Source organism: Diadema antillarum, unplaced genomic scaffold (assembly GCF_040938485.1).
Source record: "Diadema antillarum isolate AM-2024a unplaced genomic scaffold, OU_Dant_1.0 scf00000068, whole genome shotgun sequence".
NCBI lineage: Eukaryota > Metazoa > Echinodermata > Echinoidea > Diadematoida > Diadematidae > Diadema > Diadema antillarum.
In genome coordinates this window covers 2,696,402-2,714,428 of record NW_027270957.1, presented here as the reverse complement: position 1 = coordinate 2,714,428, position 18,027 = coordinate 2,696,402, and the positions used below count along the sequence as shown (strand labels likewise).

General features: G+C 41.1%; 1 protein-coding gene across 1 annotated transcript in view; it reads right to left on the bottom strand.

The window, feature by feature from the left end:
- The window catches only part of LOC139716635 (BICD family-like cargo adapter 1), a 65,425-nt gene that overhangs the window by 25,094 nt on the left and 22,304 nt on the right, over positions 1-18,027 (bottom strand). Inside the window, exons 2-3 of the mRNA XM_071628163.1 lie at positions 12,743-13,225; positions 10,521-10,707 (exon numbers count right to left, since the gene is read on the bottom strand). Of these exons, the coding sequence (XP_071484264.1) occupies positions 10,521-10,707; positions 12,743-12,954 (399 nt within the window). The 5' untranslated portion in view covers positions 12,955-13,225. The remainder of the gene's footprint in view (positions 1-10,520; positions 10,708-12,742; positions 13,226-18,027) is intronic.

The following is an 18,027-nucleotide window of genomic DNA, read 5'->3' as shown; positions in this document are numbered from 1 at the left end:
GATGTGTGTGTGCAGAAGATGATGGAAGATGACCCTCAGATGAACCTGGAAGTGGCCCTTGCATGGGCTGTCAATGCCAAAATCTGCATGCAAAATCAGAGTGGATTTAGCCCAATCCAGCTAGTTTTGGGAACAAATCCAAACCTTCCTTCAGTCTTGACCAGTTGCCCACCAGCACTAGAAGATGTTGAAGTCAGTGAAGCTGTGGCAAAACATCTGAATGCCCTCCATGCTGCCATTAGAGCGTACGCAAGGTCTGAAGCTTCCGAGCGGATTCGCAGAGCCCTACGTCACAACATCAGAGTTCCAGAAGTCCCGTTTCAACCTGGTGAACGTGTCTACTACAAACGCGATGATAGGAACAGGTGGCGAGGTCCGGGAAAAGTGATAGGACAGGATGGCAAGATTGTCTTCATCAGACATGGCAGTCAACTAGTCAGAGTGGCATCCTGTAAAGTGATCAAAAGCAATCACGACACTGCCTCTTCAGATGACATGATAGACAACAGAAGCAAAGATGACACTCAAATCAAACAAACTGGAAGTGGCAAACTGACTGTCCTGGCAGAAATGGATGATAGCGAATCTGTGGAAGAAAATCACAATAAAGATGATGTCAATGTGTTTGTGCCAAATGAAGGTAGCGACAATAATAGCGCCCAACAACAAGATGGAATTGAAGAACAGGTTGATCGAATGAGAAATGAGGAGAATACACAAGTGCTGATACCCAAAGTGAACGCAAACATAAAGTATCGCCATCCAGGCACAACAGAATGGACAGAGGCAAAAATCCTGAGTAGAGGAGGTAAAGCTACTGGAAGAAACAAATATTATGTCAACGTAGAGACCAATACAGATAAGCACAGATACGGCATTCACCTTGATAAGTTGAATTTGAAACGATGCCCGATGAAGAAGGAGAGCAACCAACAGACACTGATCAAAGAGGACAAGCTGAAGAGGCCAATGTCGTCTTCATACCTCCTAATCATCACAATGAACCTGAAGTCATAGAGGCCAAACAGAAGGAACTTCAAAATTGGAATGATTTTGAAGTGTACCATGAAGTTGAGGATCTTGGTCAGCAGACGTTGTCCACAAGATGGGTGATTTCTGAGAAAACAATGCCTGATGGAAAGAAAGGAGTAAAGGCTAGGTTGGTAGTCAGAGGATTTGAGGAACAAGACAAAGTCCCTTCTGACTCACCAACTGCTTCAAAATCCGCACTCAGACTAGCCATGGCAATAGCGGCAAGCAAAGGATGGAAGTGTGAGAGCATAGACATCAAGGCGGCCTTTCTACAAGGCAGAAGAATAGACAGAGATATCTATGTCACACCCCCCACAGAAGTACGTCAAGAAGGAGTCCTGTGGAAACTCAACAAGACAGCATATGGCTTGGAAGATGCATCTCGCAACTGGTATCTCAGTGTCAGAGAAGAATTAGTGAAGCTTGAATGCAAACAGTAACAGCTGGATAAAGCTCTTTTCAGATGGTACAGTTCTGGGAAGATGGAAGGCATTTTCTTGATGCATGTAGATGACTTCCTATGTGCTGGAACTGATGACTTCAACAGGAGAGTCATCGATCCTCCTGTTCAGAAATACAAGGTTGGAAAGTGACAGATTGACAATTTCCAGTATGTTGGGCTGGAGATCTCTCAAGACGACAATGGCATCAGAGTACAGCAACAAGCATACGAGGCAGAAATGGAAGAGATACCCATCACGTTCAAGAGAAAAACTGAAAAAACCTCCACTCTGAACAAAAGTGAGATGCACAATTTGAGGACGACGGCAGGTCAGCTCAACTGGATGGCAACACAAACTAGACCAGACTTGAGCTTTGATGCTCTGGAACTAAATATGACTAGAAACCACTCGACTGTAGACCAGCTGCTGAGAGCAAATAAAGCTGTGCGACATGCCAAATGTCAGGGAGAAGGGATACTTTTCCCACCACTAGGTCCTTTTGGAGGATGGAAACTTGCTGTGTACTGTGATGCATCCTGGGGCAACCTTTGTGACGGAGTGTCAAGTGCTCAGGGTCATGTGATCTTCCTCCATGGACAAGATGAGAAAAGTTGTCCTGTGAGTTGGATGTCAACCAAAATAAAGAGGAAAGTGTCAAGCACTCTAGCAGCAGAAGCATTGTCCATGCAGCATGCCCTTGATGATGCAGTCTACCTTGGAAGTCTGATAACCGAGATCTACAATGACAGCTATGCAGAGAACGTGGTTCCCATCACTGTATATACGGACAATAAGTCTCTGCATCAAAACATACATTCCACGAAGCAAGTGTATGAGAAGCGTCTGAGAATCAACGTGGCTGAAATCCAGAGGATGTTGTTGTCTGGAGAAATCCGTGCCATCGAGTGGTTGCCGAGCAAGCTGCAGCTGGCGGACTGTCTGACCAAAAGGGGTGCCGATAACAGACTGCTTCTGGAGAGTTTCAAGAGTGGTGGACTGCCAATGGACCATTTTGACATTTGAGATTCCCAAGGAATTATAGGAAAAGGACATAAAATGTCTTGTACATGGTTTTGAATATGTGACATTAACAAGACTACATTTTGTAAAAGAAAACTGCCAGATGTCAATGACTGAGAACATTGGACAGTATTTAAAAGGACTCTACCTGGATTGTGCTGGACATGTGTTTTCAGGGTTACCTGAATAAATGACTGAGAACATTGGACAGTATTTGAAAGGACTCTACCTGGATTGTGATGCATGGACATGTGTTTTCAGGGTCACTTGAATAGACCTTTTTGTGTTATACTCTTTATTGTATTGTTGTAGTTTTGGATGTGAGTGTTCTTCTATTCATGTATGTTGTACCTCCCCAGACCTCGGTTTTAATCAAAAGAAGAAACAAGGGGGAGTGTGTTAGGATTAGCTTTATCAATAAGGTTCTTTGTTGTTATCTCCCTCTGCAGGTCTGGTGGGGCTTAATGTATGCCAGCTAGTAGTTAGAGATAGACAAGATAAGGAACTACCTATGCAAGTACTAGAAAGTCCCAAATAGCCATCTACTTTACACAATGTATATATTTTTATCTTTTCTTTCTTTTTTTTGAAGTGCCATGTGCACCAAATGGTGGACCTGTGCCCTATACAAATACACTGTAGCTAATATTATTATCCTTATCATTCTTACCACTAAACTATTAGAAGTAAAAGGGTAGAGTTTTGGCAAGAACAAGTATTCACATTCAAATTCAATGGCATTTCACCATGAGGGACTTTACCTAAAATCTAATCAGTCCATATACTCCACATGTAGCAAATCAGAGCTCAGTATTTAAATGCATCTGCTTGAGAAGCTTTCTGTACTATATCAGAAGATGTAGGGTAGACAGACGTATGGAGAACCCAATAATGTAATGCTTTCAGTTACCTGTTGGAACAGAGGTATTGTCTTCAATAAAACCACAGCTGCATTTTGACAGCTGAAACATACACAGAAGACAAAAATGAACCTGACACCCGTGCCATTGATTTTTGCCAAAGTACATGCATGCTAAAATGGTGAGTGTTGACATTCAACCTTCACCCCTCTAATAATCTCTTGCTTTCGTTTTATGCCCTGTCTGCCTTGGACTACTTAACCCGTTAAGGATGAGTCCCGAGTATACTCGGGCAGGTGTCTATGGGAAATGCGTGTTGTAGCAAAATTAAACTGTCCTCAACGGGTTAAAACCAAACTTATGACCGGCAACCAGGGATAGCCTGGTGGTAGTGTCCCTGCCCAGAAAGCAGTAGATGATAGGTTAAATTCCTGCTGGTTCCATTTTCCCAACATGTTTATGAAAAATAATAGATCAGCAGTTACAATCTTACAAATTTCACTTGTACAGAGGGAGACAAATGTGACCCACTACAACAAAAGGATCCTAAAGTCGCTGACGGCTGAGCCGAAAAAATGGGGTTTGAAGTCAGAGCATCAAATTCGGTGAAAACGATCGGATTTCTGTTTTTGGCATAATTTTGTAGTCTAATGTATCGTCTGTCATTTGCCAAAATTTCGAAGCTCAATGATCAAAGGAAAGGCAAGAAATTAGAGTTTTTCTGGGCAATGATTTTCCGACTTTCAACGGAACGGAAACGTGTCCAAAGGTTTGGATTTAGCGCCACAGCTAGACCCCTCCCCTAGCAACGAAGGAGTGATCTTATTGGTCAGTGCGTGGCATCCCGATTACCAATTGGTTGTGCGTAGACCGTTGGCGCTAAGCTTGAATGAGCATCGCGGAGGTTGCTAGGAGTGTACCTACTACTGTGCAGCGGTGAAAACTGACTGGTCTCCCCTTGATCATGATAGCGTCGGAAGGAAAACTTTTAAGGCGGTTTTCTTGAAACGCTGGTTTCCTAAAACCACTCGACATGCGGTAATAAAATCATCGGTATCTCCACAACCGAGTACTTTTATGTGCCGTGTTATATATGAAATTAAAGTGGAAAAGTAAGGGAATGATGTCATGTCATTTTCAGAAAATTGTCCTCCCCGACTTTCGGATCCTTATGTTGTAGCGAGTCACAAATTAACAACTAACTCATACCTCAAGCTCAATAACAGTTTGAAATGAAAACTTTGGAAGCACAAAACCACCATTCTATAAAACATGTTACCTATGCAATAACTAATCAAAGTCAAATCACAAACCAGAGGGGCATGAAAGAGGCAGAGGGTATTCAGGTGAGCAAAGGAAAGCTGTAAGAGTATTTCTATGACCCCGTTTACAGTGCGAGGCTCGGCCGCAGCCGAGCCCACCTTCATTTCAGTGTAAACGCGCAAAAGGCCAAATGCGAGGCCAAAATTGGCCTCGCATTTGGCCACGCTCTGGAGGTGGTCTCGGCCGCGGCTGGGCCGCCCTTTTCTCAGTGTAAACGTAAACTGGGCCAAATGTGCGGCCAATTTTAGTCTGGCTTCCAAACCCTCTGCCTGTACTATTTCGCTGTTCAGGATATTAACCCCCTCAACGTCGAAAACTAGTATAGTTTAAGTTGGTTTTGTCCTGCAAAGGATTTTTTCCTTCGGCAAAGGCCTTGCCCGAACGGCGACTTCGTCGCCACGGAATTTATTTGGCAAAGGGTCTGAAAACCAGACAATACCAAATTGCATTTGTTTACAAGCAGAGCGCCACTACGACAAAATATTGAAAGGTTTGAATCAAAAGCGCAGCCGAGCCCGGCAGTGTAAACGGACAAAATTGCGGGGCCCGGCCTCGCAATTGAGGCTGGGCTCGGCCGCGGCTCGGCCCAGCCCCACACTGTAAACGGGGTCTATGCATCACTGCTGCTACACAGGCAATTTGTTGAGTGAGTTAAAATATTAAAGGACAAGTCCACCTTCATATACTTGTGGATTGAGTGAATGCAACAATATTAGTAGAACACATCAGTGAAAGTTTGGGGAAAATCGGACAATCCATTCAAAAGTTATATGAATTTTTAAAGTATCTGCGCAGTCACTGCTGGATGAGAAGACTACTACAGTGTATGGTGTCACATGCGTACAACGATATAAAGAAAATATACAGAGAATTTCACAAAACTTTACTTTTTGAAAAGAGTGCACATTTCTTCAACTTGTTACTGATGCATGTTAAGGGCAATGTTATTCGCCCTTCCTTCAGAAAGAGAGAAGTCGAGTGTTTTTTTGTTCCGCGAGAAAAATATGTTGAATTTTCTTTATACTTTCTTTATACTTTGGATACTTTCGTTGTATGCATGTTGCTGCATTCACTTAACCCACATGTCTATGAAGGTGAACTTGTCCTTTAAGCAACTTTGATATCATTATGAATCATAACCTGAAAGAGATCAATAAAAGGTCTGGAATTACCTTGGAAACAATAACTTAATAAATATAACAAAAACAATAAAAGGTAATGTTATAGAATATCAAAACTGGTAATGTCCAACAGACAGAATCATTATTTACCATAATGTTGAATACATTGAATGAATTGATTTTCCATCAAATTGTAATAAGTATTATTCAAATTCATGAAATTCTTCCGTCGAGATTGATTGAGAATTGATTACTTAAGTCGATGTAGGGCAATTTGTCAATCAGTTGCAATTGTAATAACTGTGTTCTTCAAAACATTATAGTAGTGATACATCAAGACTTCCCTGCAATTTACATGTAGCAATAAAATTGAAATTGACTCAACAATGATTATCTGACATTGACTGGACTTGCAACTGGCAATGGTGTCCGATGGTGAACCAAGCCAGCCCCGGTGATACAGTGCAATTAACTCACTGATAAGAGGCCAAAGCTTTTGAATTCGCAACAGTCATCGAAGCACTGTGCGGAGGGAAGGACAAAAAAATCTCGAAAGTTCACCTCCTCGTATCTCCCTTATTTCAGCACCAAATCCCTTAAAACTTGACACATATATATCTAATATATCATCCTTCATATGATTTTTGGGCAAAAATGCTGATGTATCTTTCGAGATACATATGTGTGTTTTTCTGTTTGAGTCCACCGTGGGAAAGGGTTACAATCTTTTCTGGACATAAGTCTGCGTCTGCATGATGCATTTGATTATTAACATATTGCTAGTCTGTATACACCAGACTCACTAACTGCGAAGTTTCGTGTTTGCGCAATTAGTAGTTAGGTGAAAATGAGAGCAAAAAGATAACCCAATTTAAGAGAAAATACTGGACATGTACAACTAGACCATCCTCCTTTCACGCATTCTCTACTGGTTAGTGTACGCTTAGCCAATCAGCGGTGTCAGGTTCGGCGCAATGCTGCAGGGTTCGGTTTTCGGTCCACAGGGTGGTGAGTGGGCAAGAGAGGAACCCTGCAATATGCCTCAACTGTTTCAGGCAGCACGAGAACCGATACATCGGACTGCATACCACTTACGCTATGGATTTTACGTGGGTTACAAGTGACAGTGATCTCAATTTTTTTCTGGACATATCCGTGCGCCAAATGATACAGTAAAGATATTTGGAACACAGTATGGATATACTACCATAAGTCATATACCGAAGTTTTATTTTTGGGCAATGAAGGAAAATGTGAAAAAATAACACTTGTTTTGAGACCAAATTTTCTGTTTTGGAAGCTAAGTTTCGACTTCATTTTCACAGTTTTATCCTCAATAAAACCCAAAATAACTAACATGGCGAGTTAGAGAATAGTTTCTTCTTCAATTTGCTGTATAGATTTAACCATTTGATGGCTTCTGAGGTGAGATATTGCGATTGTTCCGGGACATGTTAGATTTAGTCACCCATATACACTGTATAAAAATGTCTTATATTGCCTTTGCTTCCATGGTTTAAATGTCACATGAGTGTGTCAGCATGCATTGATTATTGGATGTCTTTTGGCCTACGGGGTCAGTGATATAAAAATTTCCCTATAAAGACTGAACTTGCATACTGTATACGCCATATATTTCACGAGTCTTAATTTTCGCAAATCGGAAATTCCCGACAATTTTGCGAGTGGTTAAATTCGCGGTCGTGGAGTATTATACTGAATGGAGAAAGGTACACGCATACGTCACATCCACATTGGGATCAGAGTCAATATTTTCGCGTGTCTTTTAATTTCGCAAACAGCACCTGACTCGCGAAATTCGTGAAAATAAAAACCTCACGAAATATTCGGCATATACAGTAATCGAAAGACTAAATCGAAAGTACCTTTGTGAATTCTGGCCCATTATGTGTGCACACAACTTAGTAAAATCAATGGTCACTTTTTATCTGTTGTCATGTTAAAGGTGCATGGTCCCGGTGTTTTAGTCAAATGTGTACGCAGGCGCACGGTGCAAGTTTCCTGTAGAGACCTACCCTATCGACTCCTCTTTAGCGCTTACGCTGTGGCCCACTTGCCCGAGTCCGAAGAAGTCCGATTCACTGTAGTCAGTGGTCCGATCACAGTTCGGCTCATGATTCGGCTGAGGGGGATGACAGCTCTAGCAAACTTCTTTTGTGATGTCATAATAACAAGCACATATGCACGCACCGTGACAGTACTACAGACTGCGCGATGCGCAGAGAAGACAACGAAGGCAACGTTACTTAGCAACACCTACGCACTTTACTCTTGATGACAGCTCAACTTCGGTAATCTTCGTATCAATGCTAACGGTGATCGGCAGTATCATCAACAGCGCCCTCTACACTACAGGGACTATGCACCTTTAATACTCAATTCCTGGTACACAAGATCCCAGAGTACAAAATGTACAGACCAAGTGTGCAACATTAAGGAACAGAACCATGCATGTACAGCACCACCTGTAATTCAATTCATACACAATATTGGTAGTCTCAAGTGGCTCATAACCCTCATAACTGACTTGTAAAATTGAATAAAATTTTCAAAGATACATTCACCTATAGCCCCACATCTCCTTATGAATGATAATCACTACAAGGCTTTTTAATAAGATAAGAAAAGATAATGCACATGATAGGACCAAGCATTTCCTGGTATTCCATCCAATGCTATTAAATATAGAATAGATACATGTACATTGTATTTCCCTGACTCTCCTGTCAATCCATAACACCTCTTTTTTATCTACATGTACGTATATCATATAACTTTTGTACTTAAATAAGATTACCTGTGATCTCTGCACTTACATTCTCTATCTCTGTATTTCTCTCTGGCTTTCGTATCTATACCACTATCAGTTTCAAGACATGCATCAAAACATGTGTATCTAGAGCTTGGAACCATCATGCACAAAATACATACATACATATGTATATTATACATGCACAACTCCATCTAGATCAATTTCCAAAGTGATTGAAATACAGACACAACGGAGCTGACATATTTGATCTGAAAAGTGGGTGTCAGTATTCGTGTCTGTAATGATTTATTTAAGTAAAAAAAAAAAAGGAAAAAGCTAGCTTTGCAAGATGTATACACTGTATGAAGCGTCCTCTGCCCTCCCCTCCCCCCCCCCCATGCAAGTAAGAGATTGATATATTTTTCACAATGTACAATAACAAAATATGAATTCAGTTCTCTCTAATTAACCAATAAAATGAACCTAAAACTCAATGTAATTGATTATCTTAAATGCCCAAATATTCACTAAATGCACCATTTTCCATTTGCCAATACTTATCCTTATCAAATGCATTACACAGTGCATGCATAGACACTATTTCATCATCAGCTCAAACATGCCTCAGATGTATAAGTAGGTTAATGTAGTCCAGGTGTGAAAATGGACAATTTGAGTCAAGTCCTGCTCTTCTAAAGTATGTCACAATGCCACATAGATCTACAAGCCAGAACTGGATCAATTGAGGTTCAGAAATTTTCACAGTAGATGTAGACTGCATGCATACCAGGAACCAATAAATGCAGGTTAATTTCATGCTCTGGTGGAAATATTGAGTCTCAAGGTCTACATATTCAGAGTAGACAATACTAGGTAATTGATTTTGATTTTCTGGTCATGCTACATGTATTTACACAATATGTCCATGAAAACATCTCCATTGCTTGAACTGACTCTTTTACTTACGTGTAAAACATCTTTCTTTATCCATCACTTCTATATCTTAAGCCCCATTTCAATGGATCCTTTCAAACTAGAATTACCATGACAACATCCGCGTAACGACAGGGTACTCTTTTTTCAAAATGCCTATTAAAACGGTTCCCGCAAAATGTTGCTCGGACGTTGCTGCGGTAACTTTTGCCAAATTCTACCCTAGCCAGCAAGGGTATAATTGCCACAACATTACCCTGATGTTACAGTGACACTACCCTGGCAACACTCCTATTAAAACACAACTGTGGTAACATTCCTTTGATACACTAAACATGCAAGCATGCGCAAGATTGCAGACAGAATGATCGACATCAACGGCGTAAATCCGTACCGAGGAGTGAGGGGGATGATCAGCGATAGTTACCATCACCCCGATTACAAGCCCATAACTGGACTGGCGCAGCCTGTGGGGGGAAGCTTGGTGGGGGGCTGCCCCCGCTTTATTGACTTAAATCAAGAAAATTGAAAAATACAATAGCTATAGGGAAATGCGATGATGATGGGTGGGGGAGGGACTTGGAGTTGGAATATCTGTGCGAGGGAGCGGAGCAACCGAGCGGGGGGAGGGTGTGGGAGGGGGGTATCACACATCACCACACCCACAAGCTCACTCGGGAATTTCAGAAATTTTGGGTTGAATATGCGATGATTTTGGGGGTTTTAGAAACAAACCAAACTGCTTTCAAAAGTGCTTTCTGAGTCCATCTGTTTGATTATCTTATTATATGCCTCCACCAATTTTTCTAAAAATTTCCTGGAATTTACAGTCTGAGGAAGATAATGGTTTTACACCACATATTCACTAAAAGTCATGACATTCAGGCATGACAAGCAATTCTCACTACACTGTATTTCATACCTCCTGGTGAATATATGGTGTACACCCATCATCTTTCTCTGACTGTGCAAAGGATGACTGTACCAATATGATTCTAATTCTCAACTCTCTCACCTCTATCTTGCCTCCGAGGTCCTGCTGGAGTTGTTGATGCATGGATCGCAACTCCTGGTTTTCCTCTAGTAGGGCATTGCCAAATTCTCCGGCCATCTTCAGCTTTTCCTCCATCTCAGACAACTGGCTGTACAGCTCCCCATTGTCCATGATGAGGGTGTCGTCACCGTCAGGGTCCTCAAGGAACCTGAGGGATTTACAGGTCAATGAGAGTGTTCATTATCATGTGATGACTCTACAAGTACCCTCAAAGTACGATGAATTTCTCATGTTTTTAATTCTGTGGAATCAAGACTATAACAAGTAGCCTATAACAAGCTAATATATTCACATGCTTTAATTTTGTGCTAGTTTCTGGTTACACAAAATGCAATTTAAAAATTTCCATACTGCAACAATTTCCACTTTTACAGTATATCACCTCTTATTCAAACATTCAAACATTCAAAAGTTCATCTTCCAGATCTTTATAGAGTCATCAAAAGAATAATGCAAAATCAAAAATAAACCATGTTCAGTTATTGGCATTGTAACAGCATGAAACTCATTTCTAGGCTCCTGCCCCCCCCCCCCCATTTTCAAAATATATGGGAAAATTGTGACATAGGAACATTCTCGCTTGACCTTTGACCCCATGGCCAAAATCTTTCCTTACAGAATCATTGTGCAGTATCTGTGCATATCTACAGCCTGTAGTTTTATTAAGTTTATGCATTGAGTAATCTCCAAGGTTTAGAGAAACAGTGTAATTTCAGCTTTAAATAGTACATACAGCATTTTTACTTGACCATGGCCCAGACCCTTGACCTTCAACACCATGGCCTAGAAATTCTCAAGAGAATAACTGTCAGGTAGTATACACATGCGTTTGTATTAAGTTTCATGATGATATCTTTAACCATTTTTGAGATATTTTTGTGAAATTTTAGTATTTTCACTTGACTTTTGACCTTTGATCTCATGGCCCAAAACTTTCCCAGAGAATTTTTATCTGGTAATACATATGTAAACACCAAGTTTTCAAGAAAATGTACCTTAAAGCATTGCATAGATATGGAGGAAATTGTGAAATTTTGATAATTTGACCCTGACCTTCGACTTTGAGAATGTGGTCCCAAAAGCTGATCGGCACAACTTCATCCACTCATATGCTAACTTCCATAAGGATACCTCAAACAATATTTTTTTTTGGAAGTTATGGTATCCACAAAATTGATTATGGATGGTTAAACAGATGGACAGACAGACGGAAGGATGGACGAACATCCCGCATACATAATGCCTCCAGCGACACTTCGTGATGGAGGCATCAAAATGCTAGATTTTCTCTTGGGTTTACTGGGATCTTATCTGTATGAGAACATGCACCTTGTACAATTCCTGTGCTGGAATAAAGATCCAATTGCAATGCATACATCACCACCTCTATTCATCATGTACAATGTACATATATATACAAACAAAACTGGTACCTTTCTAGATCAATTTATAAAGGTCAATTATCATTTGATACATTTTTGTTAACCATAGCATTAGAATACTCGATGAAAATTGGTTTTGAAGAGGCCAAGATGTCAAAAAAAGTAAAACAAAGTGGTCCTTAATAAAAGGTGGATCCTGCTTTTTATAAGGACCATTTTGTTTTTGGATATCTCAGCCAATTCAAAACCAATTTTCATCAAATAAACTTTGAATTCCTCTTAGAATTGTATGCTCATTCATATTTCATAAGAGGTTTCTCATCATCTCACAAAAAAAGCTGGAAACCTGAAGCCCCCTCTAAACCAAAACTACACCATGCCTTTAAAGTTTCGGCTTGAAGACCTTTCCCATTCTGTTTAGAAATTTACACAAGTACATGCTGTCAATGATTCTTCTCATTTCACTTATGAAGAAGATGTGTGTTAACATGTAGTCCCTCAGTGAAATCAAGTAACATGACTGAAGTAGCTACTAGTGAGAAAGTATAGGGTCCAACATTGGATTCCTCAACACACATCTTGTTAAAGCCCAATTTCTTGGTATCAAATTGTTAAATTACACCATTACTAAACATTGTTATATCAATTAAGTGGTTTCAAAGTTCTACAGGACACCTCTTTTATCAAATAGTTCTTCTGTGACAAAACTGGCAGGTCAGAACTTGTCCATCATTATATATCTGGCTCTCACTTCAATGACAGGTTAATCTAAATGCAAAGGAGAATATGAAAAGTGCAAACCTGAGACCAGTGGGCACCTCCTCCTCCTCATGAATGGCCAATGAAGTAGCTGCTCTGCTTGACCCACTGAGGATGTTCTCATCAGGTGTTCCGTCCCAAGACAGGTCACTCATGACTGACTCATTGTCCCCACCATCTGCAGATGAGCCCTGATATGACTGGACGGAGTGTGGCATGCTGAAAGGTGGGCTGGGTTCACGGGAGTCGGCCATCTTGAATAAGGTTATTGCAGCAGTAGTCTGAAACTTTCATCTTGGCACTCTATTCTTGTGCTATTCAATTGATATGAGCTGTTTGGATATCCTGTTTTTGTTTTTGTTTTTTTATTCAGCGGGTCCAACAGATGGAAATCCAACCAGTATTTAGTATCACCAATATTCACCTATCAATGCAACTAACTATCTGTACAGTCAAATCACAGGATCCTATAATGCATGATGATACAGCACTCCTCTTCCTCCCCCTGTCAATGACCTCAATGACCTGAAAAGTTCCAAAATCAGAAAAATTAGAATAAGATTGGAGTATATCCAAGAAATGCACAAGTCACTTGCAAATCATTTGCTGTCAGGATATAATCTGGGTGTATAAAGCCGTCTCACACAATATTCCACAGACCTATCAGGTCTCATGCCTCCCAGAAAGAAAGAAACAAAGAAAGAAAGAAAAAAAAAAGAAACATGGATTGGATAAGAAGCCCAAGTATGCTGAGCTGAGCATTAAAAAGGATAACTTTTTCTTTTTTCTCTTGACTAGGGAATACCTAGATGGCAGTATCCTGCAACTACAGTTGAACTCGCATAAGTCGATCTTCTCGGGACTGAGCAAAACACATCGACTTAGGCGATTTTCGACTTGTGCGTAAGTCGAAAAAAATCGACTTACAGTTACACCACACGTACATTATGTATAAATGTACATGTATGTTGTCTACTCTGGAGCCGAGTCGAGCTGGAGAGGTGTGCCGCAGCACGGGTCGCCCGGCAGGGCCGCGGCTAACTTTGCATGGACAGTGCATTAGTATTGGCACAGGTCCGATTACTTTACACCCTTGTTAAACCTTGGGGAAGTGAATATGAACGATATTTGAGCAGTGATTGATTCCAGTTTACCATACCGTGGCTTGAAATGCGTGTAGAGGTGTAATTCTGATTTACCCGTGGCCGTAACTTTCCCCCTACTTTCCGCTTTGAAAACTCAGCAGCTTCATCCATACCACTCCACTGCACAGTGCAGACTGCAAACATACACAGCCCAGTCGCTGTACGCACAACCAGGGAGGTGGGAAGAGATCTCTTCCCACCTCCCTGGCACAACTATACACAGCCCAGTCGCTGTACGTACGTGGCGCGACAGGGCTGTACCAGCGGACCTCCAAATACGAAGAGAGTTCAACAATCGCATGTGATCGCTTTGAATTTTGATACTTTAGACAGGGCTCGACACTAACTTTTTTGTTTGGTGGCCCGATGGGGCCACCAAAATCCTCAATTTCAAATTTTTGGTGGCCCGAGAGAAAAATTTGGTGGCCCCGAAAAAAAACAATAAAAAACATTAAAAGTCCTGTTTTTTTTTAATGAGTCAAATATCTAAGTTTTATCCAGTCATAGCAAGAATTGGAAGTTGGACATACATCTACTCATAAATAAACCTAAACAAACTCGCAACACTCACTCTCAGGCACTCATTCAGTCCTTTTCATCCATCCTTTAAACAAATATAACTGCTAATTTCCGGCGCAAAAAGTTACGAATTAATTGACATACTTTTCAAAAAAATTTGGTGGCCCGACTTTCAATTTTGGTGGCCCCGGGCCACCGGGCCACCGTTAGTGTCGAGCCCTGCTTTAGATCATTTTTTTTGTTACCTGTCTGGTCGGGCTAGGTCTTATGTAAACAAAAACTGGCGTCTCGTGCTTTTGACAGTCATTTACTGCACAATAAAATCTTATTCGACTTAGGCACAGTGAATTTAATGGTTTTTCCGTGAAAGTGTTGTTGGAATTTCATCGACATAGGCGAGTATTCGACTTACAAAATTCGACTTGTGAGTGAATTAATACACGTAAGTCAATGGGGAAAAATCGGGACTTTTTAAAATCATCGACTTGCCCGATTATTCGACATATGCGATGTCGACTTAGGCGAGTTTAACTGTATTTTTCCTTCGAGATAAATAATTCAAAGAGGTACTCCAAATATTCTGTCATCTTCTAAGTTATAATCATAATGATAATGTCTTCTTTATCCAGGGTAGCCTCTTCAGTGTTGCCACTCCTCTACCAGAGGGCCCTGCCATTATTATTACCCTAGCATTCTATACGTACCCATTTACACACCTGGGTCGGGAGGGACATGGCGGGTAAAAACATGTTGTCCAAGGACATAAGCACTGGGCAGGAATCAAACTCGCATCCTCCGATTGGGAGTCGGGAGTCTTATCCACTATGCCACAGTGCCCCCCCCCCCCCCCCATTCTAAACTCATTTACCCTTGACCAAAATTTTGTCAAAAATTGCTCAAAATGATGTCTTGCAGGACCATCTTTCCATAATGAGAAGTATACATGCAAGTAAGATCCTATCATAAGTGTGCACCAAATTACACAATCTCTTATGCCAACATGAGAAAGTTCAATGGGGGGGGGGGGGGGGGGGGGGGGGGGGGGGGGGGGGGGATAAAGCATGTCACGAGACCAACACCCACGAGTCATAGAGCCCGTCACGAATTATACAGCCCACTAGTTATACACCATGTGAACAAGGCCCACAAGTTCGACATCAAGTAAAATAGACCCAATAGATCCACGAGTCATACAGCCCGTGAGTTTGACACTATGCAAAAGAGGCTCACGAGACCGACACTAGGAAAACAAAACCCACAGGTTTGACACAATGCAATTAAGAGGTTTATGAGACTGACACAAGGGAAAGAAGGCCCACAAGTTTGGCAAGATGAATAGTGCCATCTTTTATTCACCAATTAAGAGTCTGTATACAATTGTACAGGGTGTGCAGATAATGGCATAAGGACAAAAGAAGTGATGGGAAAGGAGAGTTGCTTTACTGTAACGGGTGCTAGAGTGTTACCCTGTCAGTTGCACTCTCTCACCCCCCCCCCCCCCCGAATTTTCAAGACTTTTGTGTTTGAGTGTGTGTGTGTGTGTGTGTGTGTGTGTGTGCAAAAAATTAACAAAATTTACTAAAAGCGTGCACCAGATCTTTCCACTTAAATACATGCAAAAGCACCCTCGTTTGCATGTTATCTCTTCGACCTTTTTAGTTATTCTTGCTTTCCTCCTCCAGGAAAAAAAAAAAATCTGGGTAATCTGTGCATTTGTGAAATGAAGCTCACAAGGAAATATTTCCCAAAATGGTCAATATTGCGGTGGACACCTGCTGTACATGATGTGGAGGGGGTGTAGTCATTAGTGAAAGTGTGGATTTAGTATGAATTCACAGCAAATAACGTAATCATCACGGTATTTGAGCTATTTATTCCTCCAAAAAAAATTACTGTTTTGAGAAAAATAATTACAAACACAAGCCACAACTCAAGGATGCATCTCTGCCATATAAAAAGTTTTCATCAACTGAATTTTGTACATTATAGTTACAGAGATGATTACAAATTGGTTCTGTAATACTTCATAACAGTTGGTATATACTTACCTGTGAAGCGAGAGAGAAAAGGGGAAAAATCTGACGCCCTGCCCATCTATCTTCTAGCTAGAAATGGGGCAAGCCTATTAAAATTAGCATGATGTCATTAGCAAAGACCTAAACTTGAAGCCATTATATATCTTCCATGTCAATCTTTTTTTTTTTTTTTGGGAGGGGGGGGGGGTCCATGAAGAGTACAATGTTATCATGAAAAAATAGGATGACAATGCACCTACCAGTATTTTATTTCCCCTTTTATGTCATTATCCCATTGAGGATGGACTGATTTTACTACAACACACATTTCCCATAGACACGTGCATGAGTATACTCGCGACTAGTCTTCAATGTGTTAATGCAACACCCTGTTCTGATGCGTGATTTGTAGTTGGCATATTGATGGTGCTGTTCATCCTGTCAAACTCAGGGGCCTTCTTTCTATAGTGTCAGTCTCATGAGCCTCTTTTGCTTAACCGTGGTGTCAAACTCATGGGATTTGTTTGCCTATTGTCAACATTACAAAAAGTGCGGTGACATCCTCCATAGGAAACGAGAGTTTTTAAATGCACCGCGCAGAGCGCACAATCAGGTATAGGACATTTACATGGACTCTCGACTTTACGAACTCATACCTCCCAGAATATGTCTTTTTGCTAAAATGCATCTGGTTTTAATGAAAATCTAAATTTCAAGCTTGCTCTACATACCTCATTTGTAGAGTTTTGTGAAAATTTTACATCGGTACCGTTCAAGTTGAAAATTAGGTGTCATTTCTCACTCAAACGCAATCAGCTCTACGACAACACGCAATTTTACATTGATGGCGCGGTGTGCCAACTGTGAGCCTGAAGGCCATTTGGAAGGGCTATTTTACTGCCATACCTGTTGGTTTTTGTACAATGCACCTGCCTAGTGAGTTGCAGCAAATACTCACATGTATTTATACTGAGTTTGGAGGAATTTCGGGAAACTTCGCCATCGGTACCTTTTCGATATTCATAAACCACGTCAGTTTAGCCCCGAGTGAATAACCCACCAATATGTTCATACACTAAAGCAATTGCGCGTCCCTGCGTGCTTCACACTTGAATACGCTACGCTATTGGCTAAATGTCATTGGCCTTACGAGGTCGCATCGGGTCAACGCGTGATCGTGACGTAGCGCGTATGCAAATTCGTGACGTGACAATAGGTGCGCGCATCTTTATTACTATTTAGATTTCATTAATACATTAGCTCAATGCAGCATTTGCGGCGCATGATTGCATCATGAATATGTATTATTCTTTAACGCTCAACGCACTGTGATTGGTGGTATGCAAATGACGGATCTACGTCATAGCTCATTACGTGTTTGTCATCGTTCGCGTGTAGACTTTTTGTAATGAACTAATGGGCTTTATTTTCCTAGTGTCAAACTCCTGGGCTGTATGACTCGTGGGTGTTAGTTTCATGGGATGACCCTGAGAAGACACCAGCTTCAACCCCCCCCCCCCCCTTTCCACTGCTTTGCTAAATCTGTTTCTCACCCCAGCCAATTGAGAAACTTGGCATCTATGTATTCCATCTTATCATGGAATGATTAGTACCATACTGCTGAGCAATGTGAGGAAGAGTAATCTTG